The 19,719-nt window shown below is 40.7% G+C and overlaps 1 protein-coding gene across 5 annotated transcripts in view; it reads right to left on the bottom strand.

Moving 5' to 3' along the window:
* Window positions 1–1,314: 1,314 nt before the first annotated feature.
* Window positions 1,315–19,719, bottom strand: part of rasgrf2b (Ras protein-specific guanine nucleotide-releasing factor 2b) — a 59,953-nt gene continuing 41,548 nt past the window's right edge. For 2 of the 5 annotated variants that reach the window (XM_037778822.1, XM_037778820.1), the window contains exons 16-29: window positions 18,636–18,728; window positions 14,747–15,231; window positions 11,700–11,825; window positions 10,077–10,166; window positions 8,934–9,040; window positions 7,411–7,523; window positions 7,106–7,193; window positions 5,252–5,355; window positions 4,243–4,327; window positions 3,946–4,143; window positions 3,472–3,551; window positions 3,242–3,359; window positions 3,079–3,147; window positions 1,315–2,249 (exon numbers count right to left, since the gene is read on the bottom strand). In XM_037778822.1, the coding sequence (XP_037634750.1) occupies window positions 2,157–2,249; window positions 3,079–3,147; window positions 3,242–3,359; window positions 3,472–3,551; window positions 3,946–4,143; window positions 4,243–4,327; window positions 5,252–5,355; window positions 7,106–7,193; window positions 7,411–7,523; window positions 8,934–9,040; window positions 10,077–10,166; window positions 11,700–11,825; window positions 14,747–15,231; window positions 18,636–18,728 (1,849 nt within the window). In that variant the 3' untranslated portion in view covers window positions 1,315–2,156. The remainder of the gene's footprint in view (window positions 2,250–3,078; window positions 3,148–3,241; window positions 3,360–3,471; window positions 3,552–3,945; window positions 4,144–4,242; window positions 4,328–5,251; window positions 5,356–7,105; window positions 7,194–7,410; window positions 7,524–8,933; window positions 9,041–10,076; window positions 10,167–11,699; window positions 11,826–14,746; window positions 15,232–18,635; window positions 18,729–19,719) is intronic. The other 3 variants (XM_037778821.1, XM_037778823.1, XM_037778824.1) reach the window with 3 other exon arrangements.

Genomic DNA, 19,719 nt, shown 5'->3' with positions numbered 1-19,719 from the left:
ACATTTTTTTAACCTTCAAAAGACATCATTATTTTTTTTTAAATATTATTTTAGAATAAAGTTGAACAGATTTCTTGCAACACAAGAGCCTGTAAACTAGAATTCAAAGTAAAAGCAAGCGAGACAAAAAAACAATTAAATCAGGTAACACTTATATTTTACGGGTCTGCAAATTTAATGGTAATTTAGCAAGTAACCTATTTGAAATTTCTTTGGAATTACTGCCAAATTACCCCAATATTTACCTCAAAATGTATCGAAAATTACTCTATTATAAACAGTATTTAATAATTATATGCTAAAATAGCATATAATGGTTAAAATAGGGCCCTTAGGCATCAGAAGTGGCCATTGTGTGACTTATTGTCTACACAAATGTAACCTGGTAGCTGATGTAATGATTCAGGGAGTTTTTAAAGAAATTTCAAATAAGATATTTGCTAATTATTATCTATTTATCAACAGAGAAATAAAGCATATCAATTAACTTTTTATTCTTTTCCTGGAAATATATTAAATAAATTAAAAGCTATTTATTACTGCTTATTGGGAAATAGCAGAATATAATTATTAAATAATGTCTATAATAGATATAAAATAATAATAATAAAAGTCCAGAGTCAACACAGCCAAACAAAGTCATTTTTGATAAATTCTTAGGTAAATATTGGGGGTAATTTGGCAGTAATTCCAAAATAAATTTCAATCACGTAATTACCATGAAATTTGCGTACCTGTAAAATAAAGTGTTGCCTTAAAATCAATATTCACAGCATAACAATTCAAAGTATTTCTTCATCAATCATCATGATATGTGTGGAGTCACTATATACAAAAAAAATAACATAAATACAGCATCTGATGAAATAAATAGCAACGATCATACTGTCACTCAAGCGAAGCTACATCTCAGAGAGTGCAAAAAACTGTCCCAGCCTACATCCAAGAGTTACACACTGGGACCCGACTACACGCGTCAGTATCTGACGAGTTGTAAAAAGCCAAAGAAGAAATCTAACTTGCACACAAACGCTGCCAAAAGCTTTGGGTCAGTAGAGGTTATAACAATGTTTAAACACTAGAGGGAGATATTTGCTGCAATGACTTTACTGTGTTCACACTAACATGCTACTGTTTAGTCTACACGACTGAAAAAAAGAAGTTGAATGAGTGGAACTGTAGTCCAAATTTATTATAGGAAATCTTCAGATTTATAAACAGGATTCATGTGAAACTTTTGTAAAATTGGCAATTGTGGCGGGGAAATGACCTACACTAGTGGAAGGCACTGATAAAGTTTTTAATTTTGTGTCATTCATGTGGACATTTTTTTTTTTAGAAAGCGCTTTTCATTCTCATCTTTAGGCAAAGATTTACTAAAGACAAATACAGAATTTCAATAATGGAAAAATCAGCCATATATCAAATTTTCCATTTAAATTATCTTCATTTTAGTATCTTTCATATTTGAAGGCTTAAAGGCGTTTTTGCCATACCCAGCCCACTGAGGATGCATAGTGGCTTAGAGAGTCACCCCGGTCAGAGTGAGGCATGCTAAGCTGAGGGGTCAGGGGTCAGGTTGAAGGCCATTTAGACAGTTACATCCCAAGCTGAAATCATGCAAGTTTTATGCAGTGACCGTCATGACACAAAGCATTTTTTTCGGGGCTCTTGCTCCAGGACGTGGCACGGAAAACGCACAGGCAACAGAACACAGACAACAGCACAGAGACACGAGCTCAGACATCTCTTCTGTCACACTATCTGTATATGCTACATCTCCGTTACATCCACTGTATTTCATCCATGCTCTCCATGCTCTCTCAGGCTGTCTGAGGAAGTGTGACGTCATGCGCACCACACTCTCGACTGAGGGACGTCATTTTTCCTCAAAACCCTCACGCAATGCAACCTTTTCCTCTTGTTCCCCTTGAAGACAATCAATCCGACACTTTAGAAATTCTCCTCTCCTCAGTCTCTTGTAAAAAGCTTGTTCAACTGTCCTCGTGCTTGACTCTAAAGATATCTCTCACTTCAGTCAGTATCTCTCGCTCTCAAAACTTCCCAATTTCCTCTTGATTGATGAGGTTACGTGGGCGAGTTGCCCTTGGGGGTCCAGGTTCGGCAGGCTCCCACTGGCCACAAACAGCTGGAACTCAGGCGGGAAGCCTGGGCTCGATCTTCAGCGAGAGATCGTAGAGCGTGTCCTCATCCATGATGAGAGTCTTATCCAGCAGGTACTGGGTCACCTGGACAGACCAGCAACACACATTATATTTACAGAGACGGCTTCATCTTGTTATTTCCAATTAAAGGCTGAGATGTTTTAAAAAAAATAGCAACCAGATGACTAGATGGTCTTGAAAGGCTAAATAGGGAATAAACCAAAATGGCTTTGCAAATATGCTGCTTAACTCAAACTGAATTTAAACCTCATAGTCGTCTTAAAACCTCTTTTCTCTGAGCTGTGTGTTAAAACACTGCCTTTAAAAACTTCATAAAATGCTGTAGTGGTCTTTATTCCGAATTGTTTTTAAAACACGAGGCCTTAACGCTGCTAAAACAACACTCCAATTTGTCCACACAATGTTTGTTTGGCAATGATTTCAATATTTTAGTTACAAAATCAACGCACGTAAAATTGTGTTTTTACTTTATAATATTTTTATATATTTTATTCATCGTTTTTATATTGAATGTACATACTTGACTTTGGATTCTTTTTTGTTATCTTACTTACATTGTTATTGATCTTATTTGTTATTATCTAAGTTTTACTTGATCATATTTCATTATCATTTGTTTTCTCTCTTATTTGTTTTGTATGTTTATGCTTATGCAGAGCACTTTGAATTGCCCTTGTGTCAGCTAATCTTTGATGATTTTATATCAGAATTTCTTTAGTTTTAATGTTTTTGCTTCTTTGTTTATGTTTTTTAAAGCCCTTTGTCACTATGTTTTTATTATCAATGCTATATCAATAATGTTTATGATTTATTTATCAGTATTTTTATTATATTTACAATAAAAGGATACTCCTATTGTGAGAAAATATCCAATGTGTTTACAGAAACGTACCTTGGGTTGATGCTCAATCCTGTAGGGTGTCTGCTGAAACTGTCGGATCTCTCTGATGATGTGGGATATCTGAAGAAAATGTGGAATTTAAGTTGACAATCACAGTAAAGTATATATGTACAGATGATTTGCATAATTTTTTTTTATGCATGTATGTGCCTACCATCCTCATTTTGGAGAAGTTAACAAGACCCTCCTCAGTAAAATTGGGCGTTCCCTCCTCAATAAAGGCCAGATCTGTTAGATACATTCCCAGGTATGGCACAGATGGAGGGTTGCAGCTGGAGGAGGAAAGTGTGAAGGAATAACAAATAGTCTCAAAGTCACATAAAAGTACATTCATATATGTTCTTATTTGTGATATGTATAATGATATCATTCGCAAAGTCTCACTTTTTCAGGGTCTCCCTCAGATTTTTGAACCGTCCCTCAGAGGACACGGTCTTCTGCAGTTTGTCCGACAGGGCTTTACTCTGGACAGGACCACAAATAAACATTTAAAAATACTATTATGAGCAACACGGGACAAATAAGAATGAACCCACTTAGTCTTCATAAAACACGATCATAATAAAATGACAAAATCTAATTTGCTTTGTCCCTGGATAGGCAGCGTGGCTTGGTGGAGAGACAGACTGTCTGGTGAGGGGATGATTACGGCTTTAATCGATTTAGTGTTCATCAGAATTGAGCAAAGAGCAGCTACTAAACATTACATCTCTGCATTGTCTCTCCCTGAACTCTCTAATGACGTCATATCTATATACATCTGAAGAGAGACCAAAGAACTTTTCCTCTATGCTTAGATAACCTTTATATACACGTATTTTTAAGTAAACAGAGAGGATTGATGGAGAATTATCCCACCTGTTTGCTGACTTTAGCCCAGGTCTTCTTCAAACGGTAGATGGCGCTGCGATTGAGAGCAGACGTGATCTCCAGCACTCCGTTGTAGTTGTTGAGGCAGCGGCAGATGTCAGCCACAGCAACCCACTTCTCTATGGAGTTGGCCCTCGAGCCCACATCGGTGTGGGTCATGATCTGTGACGCCACCAGGTTACTCATCTTCACAGGGAAAAGAAAAGAGAACATAAAGGACCTGTGTTGGATATTTACAGAAGGGTCAGGAAATAAAAGGGTCTTAAATATATTGAGAGAGCTTACGTCATTGAAGTGTTGAGAAGTTTTCATGATGTACGGCGTCCTCTCGGTCTTATCAACCTTCATCCAGCCCTGCCCCAGGAACTCTCTTACAGAGTGGGGACAGAGACGAGTCCAAATGAGATCACACACACTAAAATACACCACAGTAATCTCACAAGATGCTGGATAAATGACATTAGCTAAAGCCTGTGACTTAAGGATATTATCACGTCCCCAGCAGGGGTTGATAAGGATTAACGACAGATGTCTCAAAAAGGCTATTAAGTCAAGAACTGAACGGCGTGCAGTAGAGCTGCAATGATTAATTGGTTAATTGATAAGTTGTCAACTAAATTAATCAACTATTTTGATAATCGATCGGTCTATATGTCTGTTTTAATTTCACATACCGAAGAGTTGCATACTTTTTCTTAGGCTACAGATTGTTTGAGAGAGGGTAACACAGTAAAGATATATATTAGATGAGGATACAAGGAGGATTTTACCCTGTTTGACTCTGCTGTATGATTCAGAATTGCATGGATAAATATGTGTCAGAACACAAACACATTTACACCTAAAAAAAAGAACATCATGTAGAGTTTAATTACTCTTCATGTGCCACCCACCTTACCTAACCCAGCAGTAGAGGAGGAAACCGGGGTAAATTAATGTGTCTGAAATTATTTCCAGAACCCATTATCAAAAAATTTAATTACTAAATTTATGGTGCAAAGAATCTTAAATTTAATAGCAGGTGTTGCAGATGTTTCACAAAGCTGATCTGAGGGAGAAACCTTCATCATAGCAGCAGTTTACCACATAGTCAATATCTTATAGGTCAATGTAAATTCGATATTAAGTAAAACTAAAGTTAAAATGCAATGACGTCAGTTTGTCTTTCTAAAAGCATACTGTTCTACGCTGCGCTGATTAACTGGTCTCATAATAAGCAGTATCCATAGAGGTGATTTAGTTTAGTTTAGCCTGAATCAGGTCACAGTGTGAGAGTGTAAATGAGAGGACTGACTCATAAGGAATGCTCCTGAAGACGATGTGATCCAGAAGAGTGATCTGCTCGGCCAGCTCCATCGCTGAGAGAGACTCGAAACACTCCGCCTTCGGACAGTCCGCCTAAAAACACACATACAGAGACAAACAGAGTTATAAACAAACAAATATTCACACCATAACACAGATGACAAGGTGATATAAATATCTAATGCAAAGACTGGCTATGATGGATATGTTTAATGACAGCTGACAGGGTGTATTTACTCCTCCTGTCTGGAGGAGAGAGCAGTGTGTAGCCTACTGACCAGGGCTTTTCACCTCTTACAAAGGCAATGTGTGTGTATTTGTGATTCACAGTCATTATTATTAAGCCAAGATAATTAACCAGGGCCACCCATGACTCCTGATTATTTCCATCTCTGGGAACTGGTACGATATTTGGGGGAGGTGTGTATTAAAGTGTAAATACTTCAGGGGCGCTGTCTTCATAGAACCAGGTCATCCTCCTGAACTGTTCCACCTGCTATTTCACCATCATCACCCCCCATCAGCTGATTAGACTGCTGTCAGGCTATGTAATAGGAGTTATCAGTAGCTATAAGCCCCATAGATGTGGGTCAATAGGGGCCTACTTCACCTACTAGTAGGTTTTATCATCTATTCACATGGTAGATCACCACAAGAAGGTATAAAATATTTAAAAAAATGACAGCGACCTCTAGGAACCCTAGTAATTATGACAGGAGCAGAAGCAGTCAGGCGCCGTAGTATAGACAGTGTGAAACTCCATAAGAGGTGGAGGTCAAGGACGATGGATGGGACACATAACACAGGGTTTTCACCCAGGAGACCGGAGTTTGCATCTCGTGTTGTTGGGAAACCAACAATGTGTAGTTGTCTTTGCGTTTGTAGTTATTTTAACCCAAAACACGATGTTTTTCCCTAAACTTAAACAAGTGTTTTTTTGGCCTAAATCTAAAGAAGTTGTAGTTTTATTGCCTAAACCTACAGAAGTTGTAGTTTAATTGCCTAATCCTAAATAAGTTGTAGTTTTGTTGCCTAAACCTAAAGAAGTAAAGCCAAAACACAATGTTTTACCCTAAACCTAACAAAGTTTTTTTGTTGCCTAAACCTAAAGAAGCCTTTCTGTTTGTGTTCAAAACGTGACGTTTCATTCAGTTTTACAATGTGCTAGAACGTGTTGTTTTTAAGTTTCACTTTAACTTTTACAACGTAGTAGGCGTAGTAGGCCCCTACTGACCCACATCTATGGTGCTTATGGCGACTGATAACGCCTATTTAATGGCCTGATAACAGTCAAATTGGGTGCAGCAATAGAAACAAGCTCCTGAAAATCACTAACATATCTTCTGAAATAACTGGCCTCTCCTCTCCCATCCTGCCAGCCCTCATTGACACTGACGACACTCGCAGAGCATTGACAACAACACACGACCCCCTGCTTCATCCTCCTCCCCTCCGGCTGTAGATATAGACAACTACTACTACCTTAAACAGCCTGGGCACACTGTAACAGACCTGTGTTATGTAGTTGTGATGCTCTTGTTTGTTTGTTTATACCCTGCTGTGTTACTTGTTGTGTACTGACTGTGAAAGTGAATTTCCTCTATAGAGGACAATAAAGAATGAATCTGAATCATCCCATAGAGAACCACATTAACATCCAAATTCAAATTAAAAGCTGCTTCACTCTGCAATAACAAGAGGTCTACAATATGCAGCGAAAGGTAGAATATATTTTCTCGATCCAGCAGAATAATATCATATCGTTAACCATCATAAACAAGATGTTTGCAGTGACGCACTAAACCAAGTTAACGGAGGATTTAATGTGCTGCAGTTTTCTCACCATCTGTAAGATGTCCTCTATCCTCAGCTGGGCGTCGTCCTGCTCGTCTTGAGAAAGGGCACTAGGAGACAGAGTAGAATAGAATAGACTAAAGGAGAATAAAATAAAACAGAACGTAATACAATAGAACAGAAAAGAACAGATTAGAGTATAACAGAATAGAATAGAATATATTAGAACATAACATAAGCATATGGGGAAGCATTAATGATAATTGAATAATAAATAGAAGACAATTTGATGGCAGAAACTATTCAGTGTTATATTCAGGTGCTTCATACACATGCTGCATGTTTGTGCCATACCTTAGTATGTTGGCAGTAGCTTTTCTCTCCTGAGGCAGGAGGTCTGGATCTCGGAGCACCTCCTCCAGGAGACAGACCACCGACATCTTCAGCTCCCCGTTCATCTCAAAGTCCTAAACACAAACGCAAGGGACCCTCATAACGGGTCCTCCAGCATCCACCACTACATGCCTAACCTCAACTATAGTACCCTAACATCGACTTATACCTAATTCTGATCTAAACTCTAAAGTCAAGGCTAACCAAAACATCTTTGTTCTTCTTCTCTAAAACGCTCTAAAAAGATATAAATTAGGAGAAAATCTTTATACAGTTTATACAGTGAGGTCAATGAAATGGCTACTATATCACACATGCACACATACAATTTGGCTCATTGAATCCACAAGAGTCTCAGCTTTACAGTCATGATTTTTGCCCAAAAACTGCATGTGATTATCATAAAATGGGCATGTCTGTAAAGGGGAGACTCGTGGGTACCCATAGAACCCATTTTCATTCACATATCTTGAGCTCAGAGGTCGAGGGACACCTTTGAAAATTGCCATGCCCGTTTTTCCTCACTCAAATTTAGCCCAAATTTGGAGCGTTATTTAGCCTCCTTCCCGACGTGGTAGCATGACATGGTTGGTATCGATGGATTCCTTAGGTTTTCTAGTTTGACATGATATCTAGCTTCACTTCAGCCCTAAAACTGAACCTACTAGAGCTTCTGAAAGACAGTAAAGTCAGTATAGCGAAGTATATGATGAATTTATATTTATATACCCCTAAGTTTCATTGTGTATATCAACTTTCTCCAGTCCCTACACACTAGTCTGACCAACCATCAGTCACTGCTGTATAATCCTTCATGTCCATTCCTCCTACTAAACCACCTCATTCCTTCCAGCCTTCACACCTTCTTTTCCTCCTCTCTTTCTCTCTTTCACTCCCACCCCCCCAATTCAACTCTTGTTCAAAGGTCAGTTTTAACAAGCTCTTTGTTCTTTGGCCTCCCAAAGAGAAATGTGAGTGGGTGTACAGTATATATGTGTGTATGTGTGTGTGTGTGTGTGTGTGATTGCGCTTTGTCTCTGCGTTAATAAGCCGACTAAAGCTGGCCTGTCATCACAGCATTTTGTGTTATTGAAAAAAAAATACATAAAACAGATCGATGCAGTTGGACCTCTAAGCGGGGAGTCAGGCAATTACCGCGATATTCACTTCATTAGTGGCAACGCTGGCTGTTCGGCAGAAGAGTAGGTGGACCGAGACGAGTTGAGCTGGTCGTCCGGTTGACACGGCAACAATATTCACTGTGTGTGTGTGTGTGTGTTTGTGTGCATGTGGCTGTTTACATGCTCAAGTGAAAGCAGCGGAGCGGAGAGAAAAAGGCATCAGACACCTGCTTTAATGAGACCACAGACTTGATCACCACCCCAGCAAAAAACAGGGGACCACACACACACACACACACACAGAGACAGACACACACACACACACAGACAGACAGAGACAGACAGTGGTGGGCGCAGACAGACCTGGGAGTGTTTGGAAACCCAGTGCCGCAGCACGTTGAGAACTCTGTTAGTTGCAGCTCGGCGGATGATGAACTCTTTATCACAAGTTCTCTCAGAGTTAGTAAACACTGGAGGAGAAATTAAAAACCAAAAAGGAAAAAGAGAGACAGAGAGAACATGTTATTATTGTGTGATAATACTACATTTGTGTGTGTCATAATTAGGCCCCGAGCACCGACAACGTCGAGCAGCGAAGGCCCTATTGGAACTGTGGGAATTTTTCTTTTCCTTACTTGAAATTTATCGCATTTTTGAGGGACTAAAGGTGCTCAAAAAGTTGTTCAACTTTGCAGATTTGTCAGACGTGGTGAAAAATGTGTTATTTTACAGGTCTTGGGCTTGGCTGTTGTAAAATGGCTTGCTAGCGCCCCCTAGAAAGTCAGAAAAATTGAGCCCCTCGTTCAGGTTTCATCTACATGTATGAAATTTGGTAGGCAGATATAATAAGTGGAGACGCACAAAAAAGCCTCTTGGAGGTATACCCGAAACCCAACAGGAAGTCAGCCATTTTGAATTCAATGTGCCATTTTCGCCCATTTTTTACCGTTTTTCAGGTACTTTAACAAACTCCTCCTACAGATTTAATCAGATCAACTTGAAGTTTGGTCAGGACCATGTAAAGACCTTAATGATGAAAAGTTATTAAAATCCTGAGTTTTCTTTAAACGAAGCTGCCGTGGCGGGGCGGCCATTTTGGGCCAATCGCCATGAAACAGGAAGTTGTTGTAACTTCAGCGTACTTTGTCAAATGTGCTCCAAATTTCTCAGCCATGATGGTGGTCCAGGCCTGAGGTCATTTATATGCCAATGTAGACTGATGGCACTGCTCCTACACGTTAGCCCCACCCCTTTCATAACCCATGAGCCGTTTGTCGTAGACTCTTGTTGCAGGCATCATTGCACTCAGCATAGTTCCGGTTTCACTGTGCCTGGCCGCATCAATTGGCGTCCTGCCACTACCCCCGACGCATGCACCATTACTATTGCAAACTGAAACAAGAAACAAAACCTCCCACTTTTGGTGATATATTACTTTTAAAGCGGCATTGAACACATCTTTTCTTTTACATTGCTTAATCCTTTTGTTTGCGTGTGTGTGCGTACCTGGTGGTGAACCATGTCCTGCTGCTGCTGTGGCGATAGCGAAGGCGGAAGCCGGAGAGACTGGGCAGCGTGAGTTCTCCCCTGCCTGGACTGCAGACACACAAACACATAATTATCATCAGCGGCAACAATACTGTTATAATTTCTGCAGCTGGTATCATCAAGAGGAGTCGACACAAGTGAATAAAATAACTTGGATTTCATACAAACATAATAAAACATGATTGGAAACAAATTAAAATAAGTTTTGGTATTATTACTTTTTTTTTTTTACCTAAATGTCAAATTGCACTATTATTATTGAGATTCTTGTTTCATAGCAACCATCATTAATTTTCCTTTTTCAACATAATTGATAACAAAATAGTTGGTAGTTGCTGGGGAACCTTCTGACGACATATTCACATGAGCATGTACATTGCAAACAATTCAAAGTTTGCCAATCTGTGTAAGCACTAGGGCTGTCAGAGTTAACGCGATAATAATGCGTTAACGCAATCGATACTTCAGAGGTTGTACCGGGCTCAGTTTTAAAGCTAGAGTGAAGTAACTGGCATCATTTAAAACTAAAAAAACCTAAAGAATCCATTTGTACCAACCATGTCATCCTAGCTTTTTGCGAAGGAGCTTAAATATCGCTCGAAACTTGCACTAAATTTTGGGGCGGGGAAAAACTTGCATGGCCATTTTCAAAGGGGTCCCTTAACCTTAACCTTAACATTTGAGCATATTTGTTTATGATAAATGCAGTACCTGTGAGGGTTTCTGGACAATATTTGTCATTGTTTTGTGTCGTTAATTGATTTCCAATAATAAATATAAACATACATTTGCATAAAGCAGCATATTTGCCCACTCCAATGTTGATAAGAGTATTAAATACTTGATAAATCTCCCTTTAAGGTACATTTTGAACAGATAAAAAATGTGCAATTAATTTGCAATTAATCGCGATTAAATATTTCAACCGCTTGACAGCCCTCGTAAGCACTATGCCAAATTTGATGGCTATGACTATAACTTTGCATGAAGAGGATATGTTGTTTGCATACAGTCTATTTAACTCATGAACTTACAATCAATACATCAGGCATGTAAAAAAAGATAAATATATCTTTTGTACTAGTGTTTGTGAGTGTTTGAAATATACTTTATAGAAATTATAGATGCAAAATACAAATCTGAAAATGTGTTGTCTTTATCGTCACTTGAAACCAACCAATCATCAACATTGTCATTTTTGTTACAGACCATAAAAACACTCCTCATTGGTGGCAATATGTCCAACAGCCATACAGGAATTCTCACTGAGATCATATCATGTCATCACCTTTAATATCACGTTGAAATTATCCTCATTATCCGCATCATCACTCAGTCACATGGGACCATTTATGCCACGGTCAGGCTGCATTTGAGCTTTATATTACAGTATGCTGCTGTACTAAAGACGTCGGCCTCCGGGGTCAGGGATCTTTGCCTGACTCTGCAGGGTGGCACAGCGCTACCCACTTTGAGAGCCTCCAGCTATGGCTCTGTGGTTTATGAGTCATAAATCCGCATACACAGACACACACACACAATCACACACACACACACACACACACACACACGCAGTGTTACCTCCAGGCTGTCTGAAGCGGAGGTGTCGAGGTGTGGAAGGGGAGCGACATGGAGATATATCTCCTGCTTCACTGCTCTGAGGAGACTCCGGGATGATTTTCTCCAGCGACACCGACTCCAGCACAGCTACGAGGAGAGGAGAGGGACAAGAATAACGATGATGATGATGATGATGATGATGATAGTTATGGTTATGGTCATGGCGGTGGCTATTACTGTTCTGTAGCTGCTCTACTGGAGAGGAGATCTTTATTGCACTTAAAGGGGCTAAATTCGAAATTCGCACAGCTCTCAACCAAGTCCCCAGGAAGACCGGCAGGTTGTAAAGCAAATGTTCATAGTGGCCAAACAGCGGTACTACAACTTCCGTTGTGTCCGTCACTTGATGCTATTGGGCCCAAAAATACTTTTTCCCATAAACTTTCAATGGGAAAGAGGCGTCTGTAACTGAGGATAATTTTTGTTGTTGAGGTAAATCAACTTTACTTGAATAGCTCTTATTTAAATCATTAGGTCCTAAAAGTTGTAAAATGCACTAATAGCTGAATCCAGAGTTATTTCCCTTCCTCCGTTCATGTGAATGAGACCCAGACTGAGGCTGGAGCGGCTGGGAGGCGGAGTTAAAGAAAACGCTACCGCACTTGCTCGCCGGATGATCCTGGTGCTTTATCACTCGACAGTCGAGCCATTTTGAGCAACAAGAAAGGCATGCCGATGACATCGCAGCTGACTGCGCTAACAACGCTAACAGTGCAAACAGCAGCAACAGTGCTGACAGAGCTAACAGTGTTTACCTGAGGGAGAACCGGAGGGTGGGCGCTACGCCTCTGCTTCCAGCTATAACCAACGGATGAGAGCAGTGCAGAGCGGCCGCCATGAGCTAGCCAGTGGGGCACGCTCACATGCACTAAAAGGCACATTTCAGTGCACTGTTGAATTGTTATTTTCATTCTTTAAACGTCACCAGAATGCAGGAAACAAAGTCTCTGAAACTCGTGTTTTTCTCCCCTAGACCACTCCAGCTTTTGGTCTCAAAGTTGGCAAGTATGAACGTCACGCTGCCAATTTGTCAGTGACAGAAAAAGGCCAAGAGAAAGATCAACAGACAAAAAAGGAAGATGTAAGTAGCTGCATGTGCATAGATACATATAAACACATACATGTCTGATTAAGAGCTAAAGAAAGTGAGAGACAGTATGCAGAGGAGGTGAGAGTGCCTTCATGGTACGACCGCTAATGGCTCTTTGACTCCTAGTGAGCGGTTAGCAGCTGCCACACATGCACATGCACATGCACACACTCTTACACACACACACAAACATATTGTATATGTGTGCACATGTTAATGAGGGTCTAACTGCAGCGTGTCGTCGCTGTGCCGCTTCAGATGCTCCGACACTATCTCTCTCCAGCGTGAGAGGCCTGTTTAACGCCACTATTAGAAGATCTGAGCATGTAGCCGACTCAAGCACACCAACGTAAGGAGATAATGATGTCCCACCAGGCGTCTGTTGCTCTCTTACAGGGAACGCTTCACACTGTGCCGTGTGAGGAGTGACCTCCAGCTCTTCATGAGCTTTTCAGTACTCCAATAAGGCTCTACATATGTCGATGTTCAGTCATAGAGAATATATAGTTTAATAAGCTAGGCACAGTGTAGAAGCACAACATGAGAATTGAAATCATCTTTATCGCTGTTGCTTCCTGTGGAGGTGGGCATGGTTGGTGTTCTTATAGACGTATACTTTATACATAGACGCCACATTGACTCCTGGATCAACTAAGTATCTAACCACTGAACTGGACTTTTCACGGTAAGTGATATTGTGGTTTTACATGATATTATGGCCTTTTTCTATGGTTTGTATATGCATAATGTGAAGTGATATAGTGATCTTGTGCTAACTGTGTTCATTATTTATGTGGACTCCAGTTATAGATGTTGTTCCCTCCCTCGTTTTATATTCATCATATCTCATGGATTCCTACTCTTATATATGTTTGAGGTACATCCTATTGTTTTTAGAGGCGCCTCTATTTAATTCTAGCCAATTAAACAGTATGACAGCCATAGTTATATGTTATCCTTATGAGCTGAGAGGTACTTACCTATATTATTGATTGATAAATGTTTGTATATTAATTCTTGTATATATTGTTGTATACTTTGTATAAGTTTGATTATATGTGGGATATTTGGGTCACTGGCGATATCATATGACTATCATGTGACCAGAGCGTTTACCTTTTAAGATGGCGTCTCTGTGCAGATTTCTATAGTCTAAAGAAGAGCTTGTGCTCGAAACATCACTAACTAAGATGTGCCAATAAATTGCACTTAAAGGGACTATTTGTAACTTTCAGAAATGCCTGTTAACAGCGACACCTGTGGCCTTTAAGTCAACGAAAGTCAGCGTCGGGCTCGCGCTTTGCTCGCTCTAATAGACATGAATGAGTATCGCTCAAAACAGTGAGGCGACACACGTCAGCTAAAACCACAATATCACTCTGTATTTCACCTGCTGGGCAGTAATGTTAGCTGACCAGACGAAGGTCTCTCCATGAATCAATGCTGATCCTAGTGTTGGCTTTTCCTGCTTATGCCCCGCTGACTCAGCGTCCGGGGCTGAAGCAGGAAGAGAAACGTCATCGTCTCCGAGTGCGCCCGCAGGGAGACACCGGCACCTGGTCGGAGGCGATAACGTTTCTCGCTGCGGAGCTCCGTCACTTCACAAGACACAGAAAACCTCTGTTGGTCTGGAGGAGCTGCAGCATTTATTTCTGCACAAACGTCCACTGTACATTCACTAGATATTCTCAGAGCTAAACTAACTCTTCTGCAGTGTGGAGTGAGCGCGCATGAACATGAGGTGGAGCGAGAACGTGCGAGTTGTGTGAGTGAAGGCGGACCTTCTTCTACGTTTTTCATGGCTGTCTTCTACTGGTCCAGCACCGGCTTACTACGGTTTTGGATGTGCACGACCACCTTACATACATCTGTACAGTGTAAATTTTTTAACTGTATTTGTGTGTAAACTTTAACATACATCTGCGGATGCTCCGTCTCATTTTGGAACAGAAGGGGTCGATCTTGGGCACCTCGTCCCCCTCTGCAGTGGAGCCGGGACTCTGGTCTGGGGACGAGGGGATGGGAGGAACTTGGTCCTGTGGTGGCTTAGAGTTGTTGGGTGGGGGAGAGGTGGAAGGAGGAGGAGAGGTGGTGGTCGGAGTCGGGGTCTGAGACGTCGGGGTTTGGGGGGTGTTGGCAGATGTGGGGCTGCTGCCAGCAGACTGGGAGGTGTTATTGTTGACGCTGGAGTTCGACAGAGGACTGGTTAGGTCGAGGCCTCCCACCCTGACGGTGCTGGGGGAGTGGAGAGAGAGTTTTCGTGTTCGGACAGGGGAGGAGGTGCGGGACGAGATGGACAGCGGAGGTGGAGAGGAGAACTTGCGGGCGAGACGAGGAGATTTGTCGTTTGTGTGTTCGCCACTTCGGTTGTTCTGGTTGGTGGCGAAGAACAGCTCCAAAGACCTGAAAGGGGAGAAAAAGCAATGTGTTAGCAAAATAAGAGTCTATTTTAAAAGAAATGAAAAGAGAATGTGTGTAATTGCAGCAGCTCAAAAGAAGAGTTTCATCATTTTGTCAGTATTAGAGACATATATCTGGTTTAGAGTCAAAATACTGTGGATTCAGAATTTCAGATTTCACAGCACACTGGGGACTTCAAGACATGTTTTATTTGGGGCATTTAGCTAATGTAGTTATCCAGAGTGACTTATAATGAGTGGGCTCTTACAGTGCAGTCAGAAGTTATTAGAGCAGTGACACAGTTTTTATTGTGTTGTGTGTGTACTCCAGCAAACTGGGTTTGTCTTTGAAGTTACCGTGCTGACTTTAAGCTTTAATTTAAGGGTGTTTACATCCACATATACACGGATCCACAGTTTTAATGACCAGGAAGTAGTTGGACAAGTTAATATAAACCTAAATCTGCTTTAATCGTTATCTTTATCGATTCAAAGGATGAACATAGTGGAACATTTTGCAGCTTAAGAGCTAGATATTTCTGTCAGTCGGTGGTGACCAAAACAGAGCTAAAAAGGGAGTGAATATTGGACTTCGTCCAGTGAACATAACACGACTCCGAATGAATGCTAACGTAGCTCCGTGTCTACTGGATGTGTAAAAAGCTAGGTACTTTGATTAAAGTCAGGGGATGAATGTTGCTGTTTAGCTCAAAAAAGTCATTGCTTATCTTAAAATTGTGGGTTTTAAAAAGGGTTCAAACTAACCTAGAAGTGTTCAGCAAATGTGTAGATTGCTTTATAGTAGGACTGTCAAAGTTAAAGTGATAATAACGCGTTAACGCAAATTTGTTTTAACGTCACTAATTTCTTTAACGCATTAACGCAACTTTGCGATTTTTAGGTTGTAGCGGGCTCAGATTTAAAACTAGAGTGAAGATACTGGTATCATATGAAACTGCAAAACCTAAAGAATCCATTGGTACCAACCATGTCATACTAGCTTATCGGGAAGGAGGCTAAATAACAAATTTGAAAACTGACATGGCCATTTTCAAAGGGGTCCCTTGACCTCTGACCTCAAGATATGTGAATGAAAATGGGTTCTATGGGTACCAACGAGTCTCCCCTTTACAGACATGCCCACTTTATGATAATCACATGCAGTTTGGGGCAAGTCATAGTCAAGTCAGCACACTGACACACTGACAGCTGTTGTTGCCTGTTGGGCTGCAGTTTGCCATGTTATGATATGAGCATATTGTTTTTATGCTAAATGCAGTACCTGTGAGGGTTTCTGGACAATATTTGGCATTGTTTTGTGTTGTTAATTGATTCCAGTAATAAATATATACATACATTTGCATAAAGCAGCATATTTGCCCACTCCCATGTTGATAAAAAAATGTGCGATTAATTTGCGATTAATCGTGATTGAATATTTTAATCGACTGACAGCCCTTCTTTATAGATTAGAGTAAAAAAAAAAAATCATCAATCTTTTACTGCAGATTAAATCTGCAACATTTAAACGCCTTATTTACCAGGCAATGAAAGTGCAAAAGCTTTAATCAACAAGCATTTAATGATGACAAAACACTGCTCAGAGAGTCGTGTGTGCAGAGCTACATCAAGGGAGGAGTAACCATGCATAGATAAACACATCCATCATTTATTCACACAAGCAAGTTATTCAGCAGGAAATAAGAGGAACAAAATTGCATCCCAGATTGAGAGAAGAGGGGAAGGGAATGAAAGGCAGATAGAGGAAGGAAAGATGCGTGAAAAGCAGAGGGGAGGAATGCTGAAGAGCTCTGAAGCAAGCAGCGGGAGATGCTTAAGACAAGGACATAAAGCAGACTGAAGAGGAGCGACGAAAAAGGGATCGATATGAATGCGGAGAAGAAAAAACGGCCTTGAGGAAGTGATGCTCCACAGAAAGAACATGCTACAGACCAGCTGCAGATTGAACAAAACATTTCCCTTCTCTCATTCCTGTCGACATATCATCAACCGAAAGTGGTGCAAACTGGTGAAATTACAACCCCGGTGAGTTGTTCCATTCATATGAAGAGATAGAGAGCAGGTAGATTAAAAAGGAGAGGGGGAAGTCATGCATCAGTGAAGTGTCTGGCTGCGGTCGAAAAGTCTTTTTCTCTTAGGAAGGTTCCTAACGGAGTGAAATGACCCGGAAGTATTTAAGTAGCAGCCATTAAGAGCTGTTTGAATCCTCTAAATGTTGAGGAAAGGTGCTTCAGTGCTTCCTTTCTTATCTCCTTTAGCATAGGATACACCGGACCATCCTTTACCAAAGGAAAGGAAATAATGCCGCCCCACCTTTCCTTGCGTTGTTCTAAAACAACGCACCATTCTGCCGTTCATGAAAACAAACAATATGCTTATATTGCATAATATTTTCATACATAAATTGGGATTCATGTTGATAAATATGAGTGGACTGACAACTATTTTATTTACACTTAATTTCTATTTATTTATGTCAAACAAATAAGAATAAAACAAGACTTACAAATATAATGAACAGTAAACATATAGCTCTATACCTTCACCTTCTCCAAAAATAACTCAATATTTATCACATAAACTTTGTTGTAGGTTATTCCTTTTTTTATTTCAATTCCATATTTTTCACCGGTTGTCCTTGTTAGGTCAGATAATCCTTTATTATATGTTGATGTAAAGTGTTCCAGCAGCAGAAGAACCTGCAGTATCTCTGTCACACACCGCTGGTGAAGCAGTCTGTCACTGAAAGAGATATTTAACAACGCATGGGGGGGGAAGCAGCGCCTTTTGTAGTCCATCTTCAGAACATTGCAGTTTCACCACGTCAGACCTGCATCACTAACATCTGCCGCCGTCGCATCATAATTAGAGCCTAGTGTAACTGCATTCGGATTCTCTCAACACCACAGTTGTCTTTTCCTTATGAATTCTCCTTCTCATCTTTCCTTGACCTCATGACGTTTTCCATCGAGGTCAAGGAAAAGGGGTTAGGGGTTAGGGGTTAGGGGCGGCTGCAGCTCAGTGGGTGGAGCGGGTCGTCCTTTAACCACAAGGTCGGCAATTTGAACCCTGGCTCCTACAGGCTGCATGTCGAAGCGTCCTTGAGCGAGACACTAAAACCCCAAGTTGCTCCCTTACAGCAGCCCACTGCTCCTAAAATAAACTAAACTTAAACTTGGACTTGAGGATAGGTTAAATGCAGAGGTCAAATTTCATGTATGTACCTGTATGTACTGTATATGACAAACAAAGGTTTCTGCTGAAAAGACATTAGGACGTAACTTCTTGACTTTTAGACCGCAGCCCTCGACCAGAGGAGAGGAAGACCAGGCAGGAAAAGTTGGAAAGAGACAGTAAAGAAGAGAGAGAGAGAGAGGAGTCGGTTACTTGGACTGATCCAGGGCTATCTTCTTGATCTTCAGACTGGAGTCGGGACAGATGGATGAGATGGACAGACGCTCAAATGAGTGGTTCTGCACCCTGTAGTTAGAGGGGACATGAAGAGACAAAGGGGAGGATGGATGACACAGAAAAATGATTAAATGGATGGGGGGGTGATGGTCGGATTGAGACATGAAAATGCAAACGCAGGAGATGTGACAGAGATAGATGGAAGGATGATGGATGAATCTCTTGGATGAGGAAAGGTGTGTTTGAGGAGGAAGAGGAGAGGAAGCGTGTGAGCGAGAGAACACCAGCATATGTTCAGTCTCCCAGATATTAGCACATGGGAGAAAAACCCAGTGTAAAGTGGATGCAGAAAGCTGTGTTAAAGTCATGCATCCATGTGGCCATGTAATTATCCATATCAGCGAGAGTCTCTAACTGGAAGGGGGAAAAAATTAAATGGGGGCACCTCTTTGATCAAGAAAAATAGAAAAACCGAGGGGCATTAGAGCCAACAAAAAGGGGGGACTTTGACTTTGAAATGCACTCTAATCATTTGTAAAAGTCGGAAACTGCAGTGCTCCAATCTTTGTCAACAAATGCTCATTAAAAGACGTGGAAAACTGGATAACTTGAAGATAACATGTGAAAGATGTAGCACACAAAAGAGCCATGAAATATAAATACACAAGGTTGAAGCAAGACTATGAGACTCCAACCATGCTAGCAGCTCTGTGAGGCTACGCTTACTTAGGCATAGCAGTGATTTGAGCCTAAAGCTAACATCTGTATACTGACTTGGACGCCATCAACGATATCAACGTGGACGCCATATTGGACAAGGCAAGACTGGCCTGTGAACACATACAAGTGAACGGTGGAACTGCTGTTTTTCTGGATAAAAAGCACTATAACGTCTACATCTCTCAACTGATTTCAGTGAATCGTTTCATATTCAAGGGTTTATAACGTTAAGTTAAAGCTGCTTTAAAGTTGCAGTGGGTAGAAATGGAGCAAATATGATTTTTAAAAAAAGTTATATTTATATATTTATAAAACGGTCACTATATCCTGACAGTAGTGC

The sequence above is a fragment of the Sebastes umbrosus genome, chromosome 8 (genome assembly GCF_015220745.1).
Source record: "Sebastes umbrosus isolate fSebUmb1 chromosome 8, fSebUmb1.pri, whole genome shotgun sequence".
Classification (NCBI taxonomy): Eukaryota; Metazoa; Chordata; class Actinopteri; order Perciformes; family Sebastidae; genus Sebastes; species Sebastes umbrosus.
This window is presented reverse-complemented; position numbering and strand designations above follow the sequence as displayed.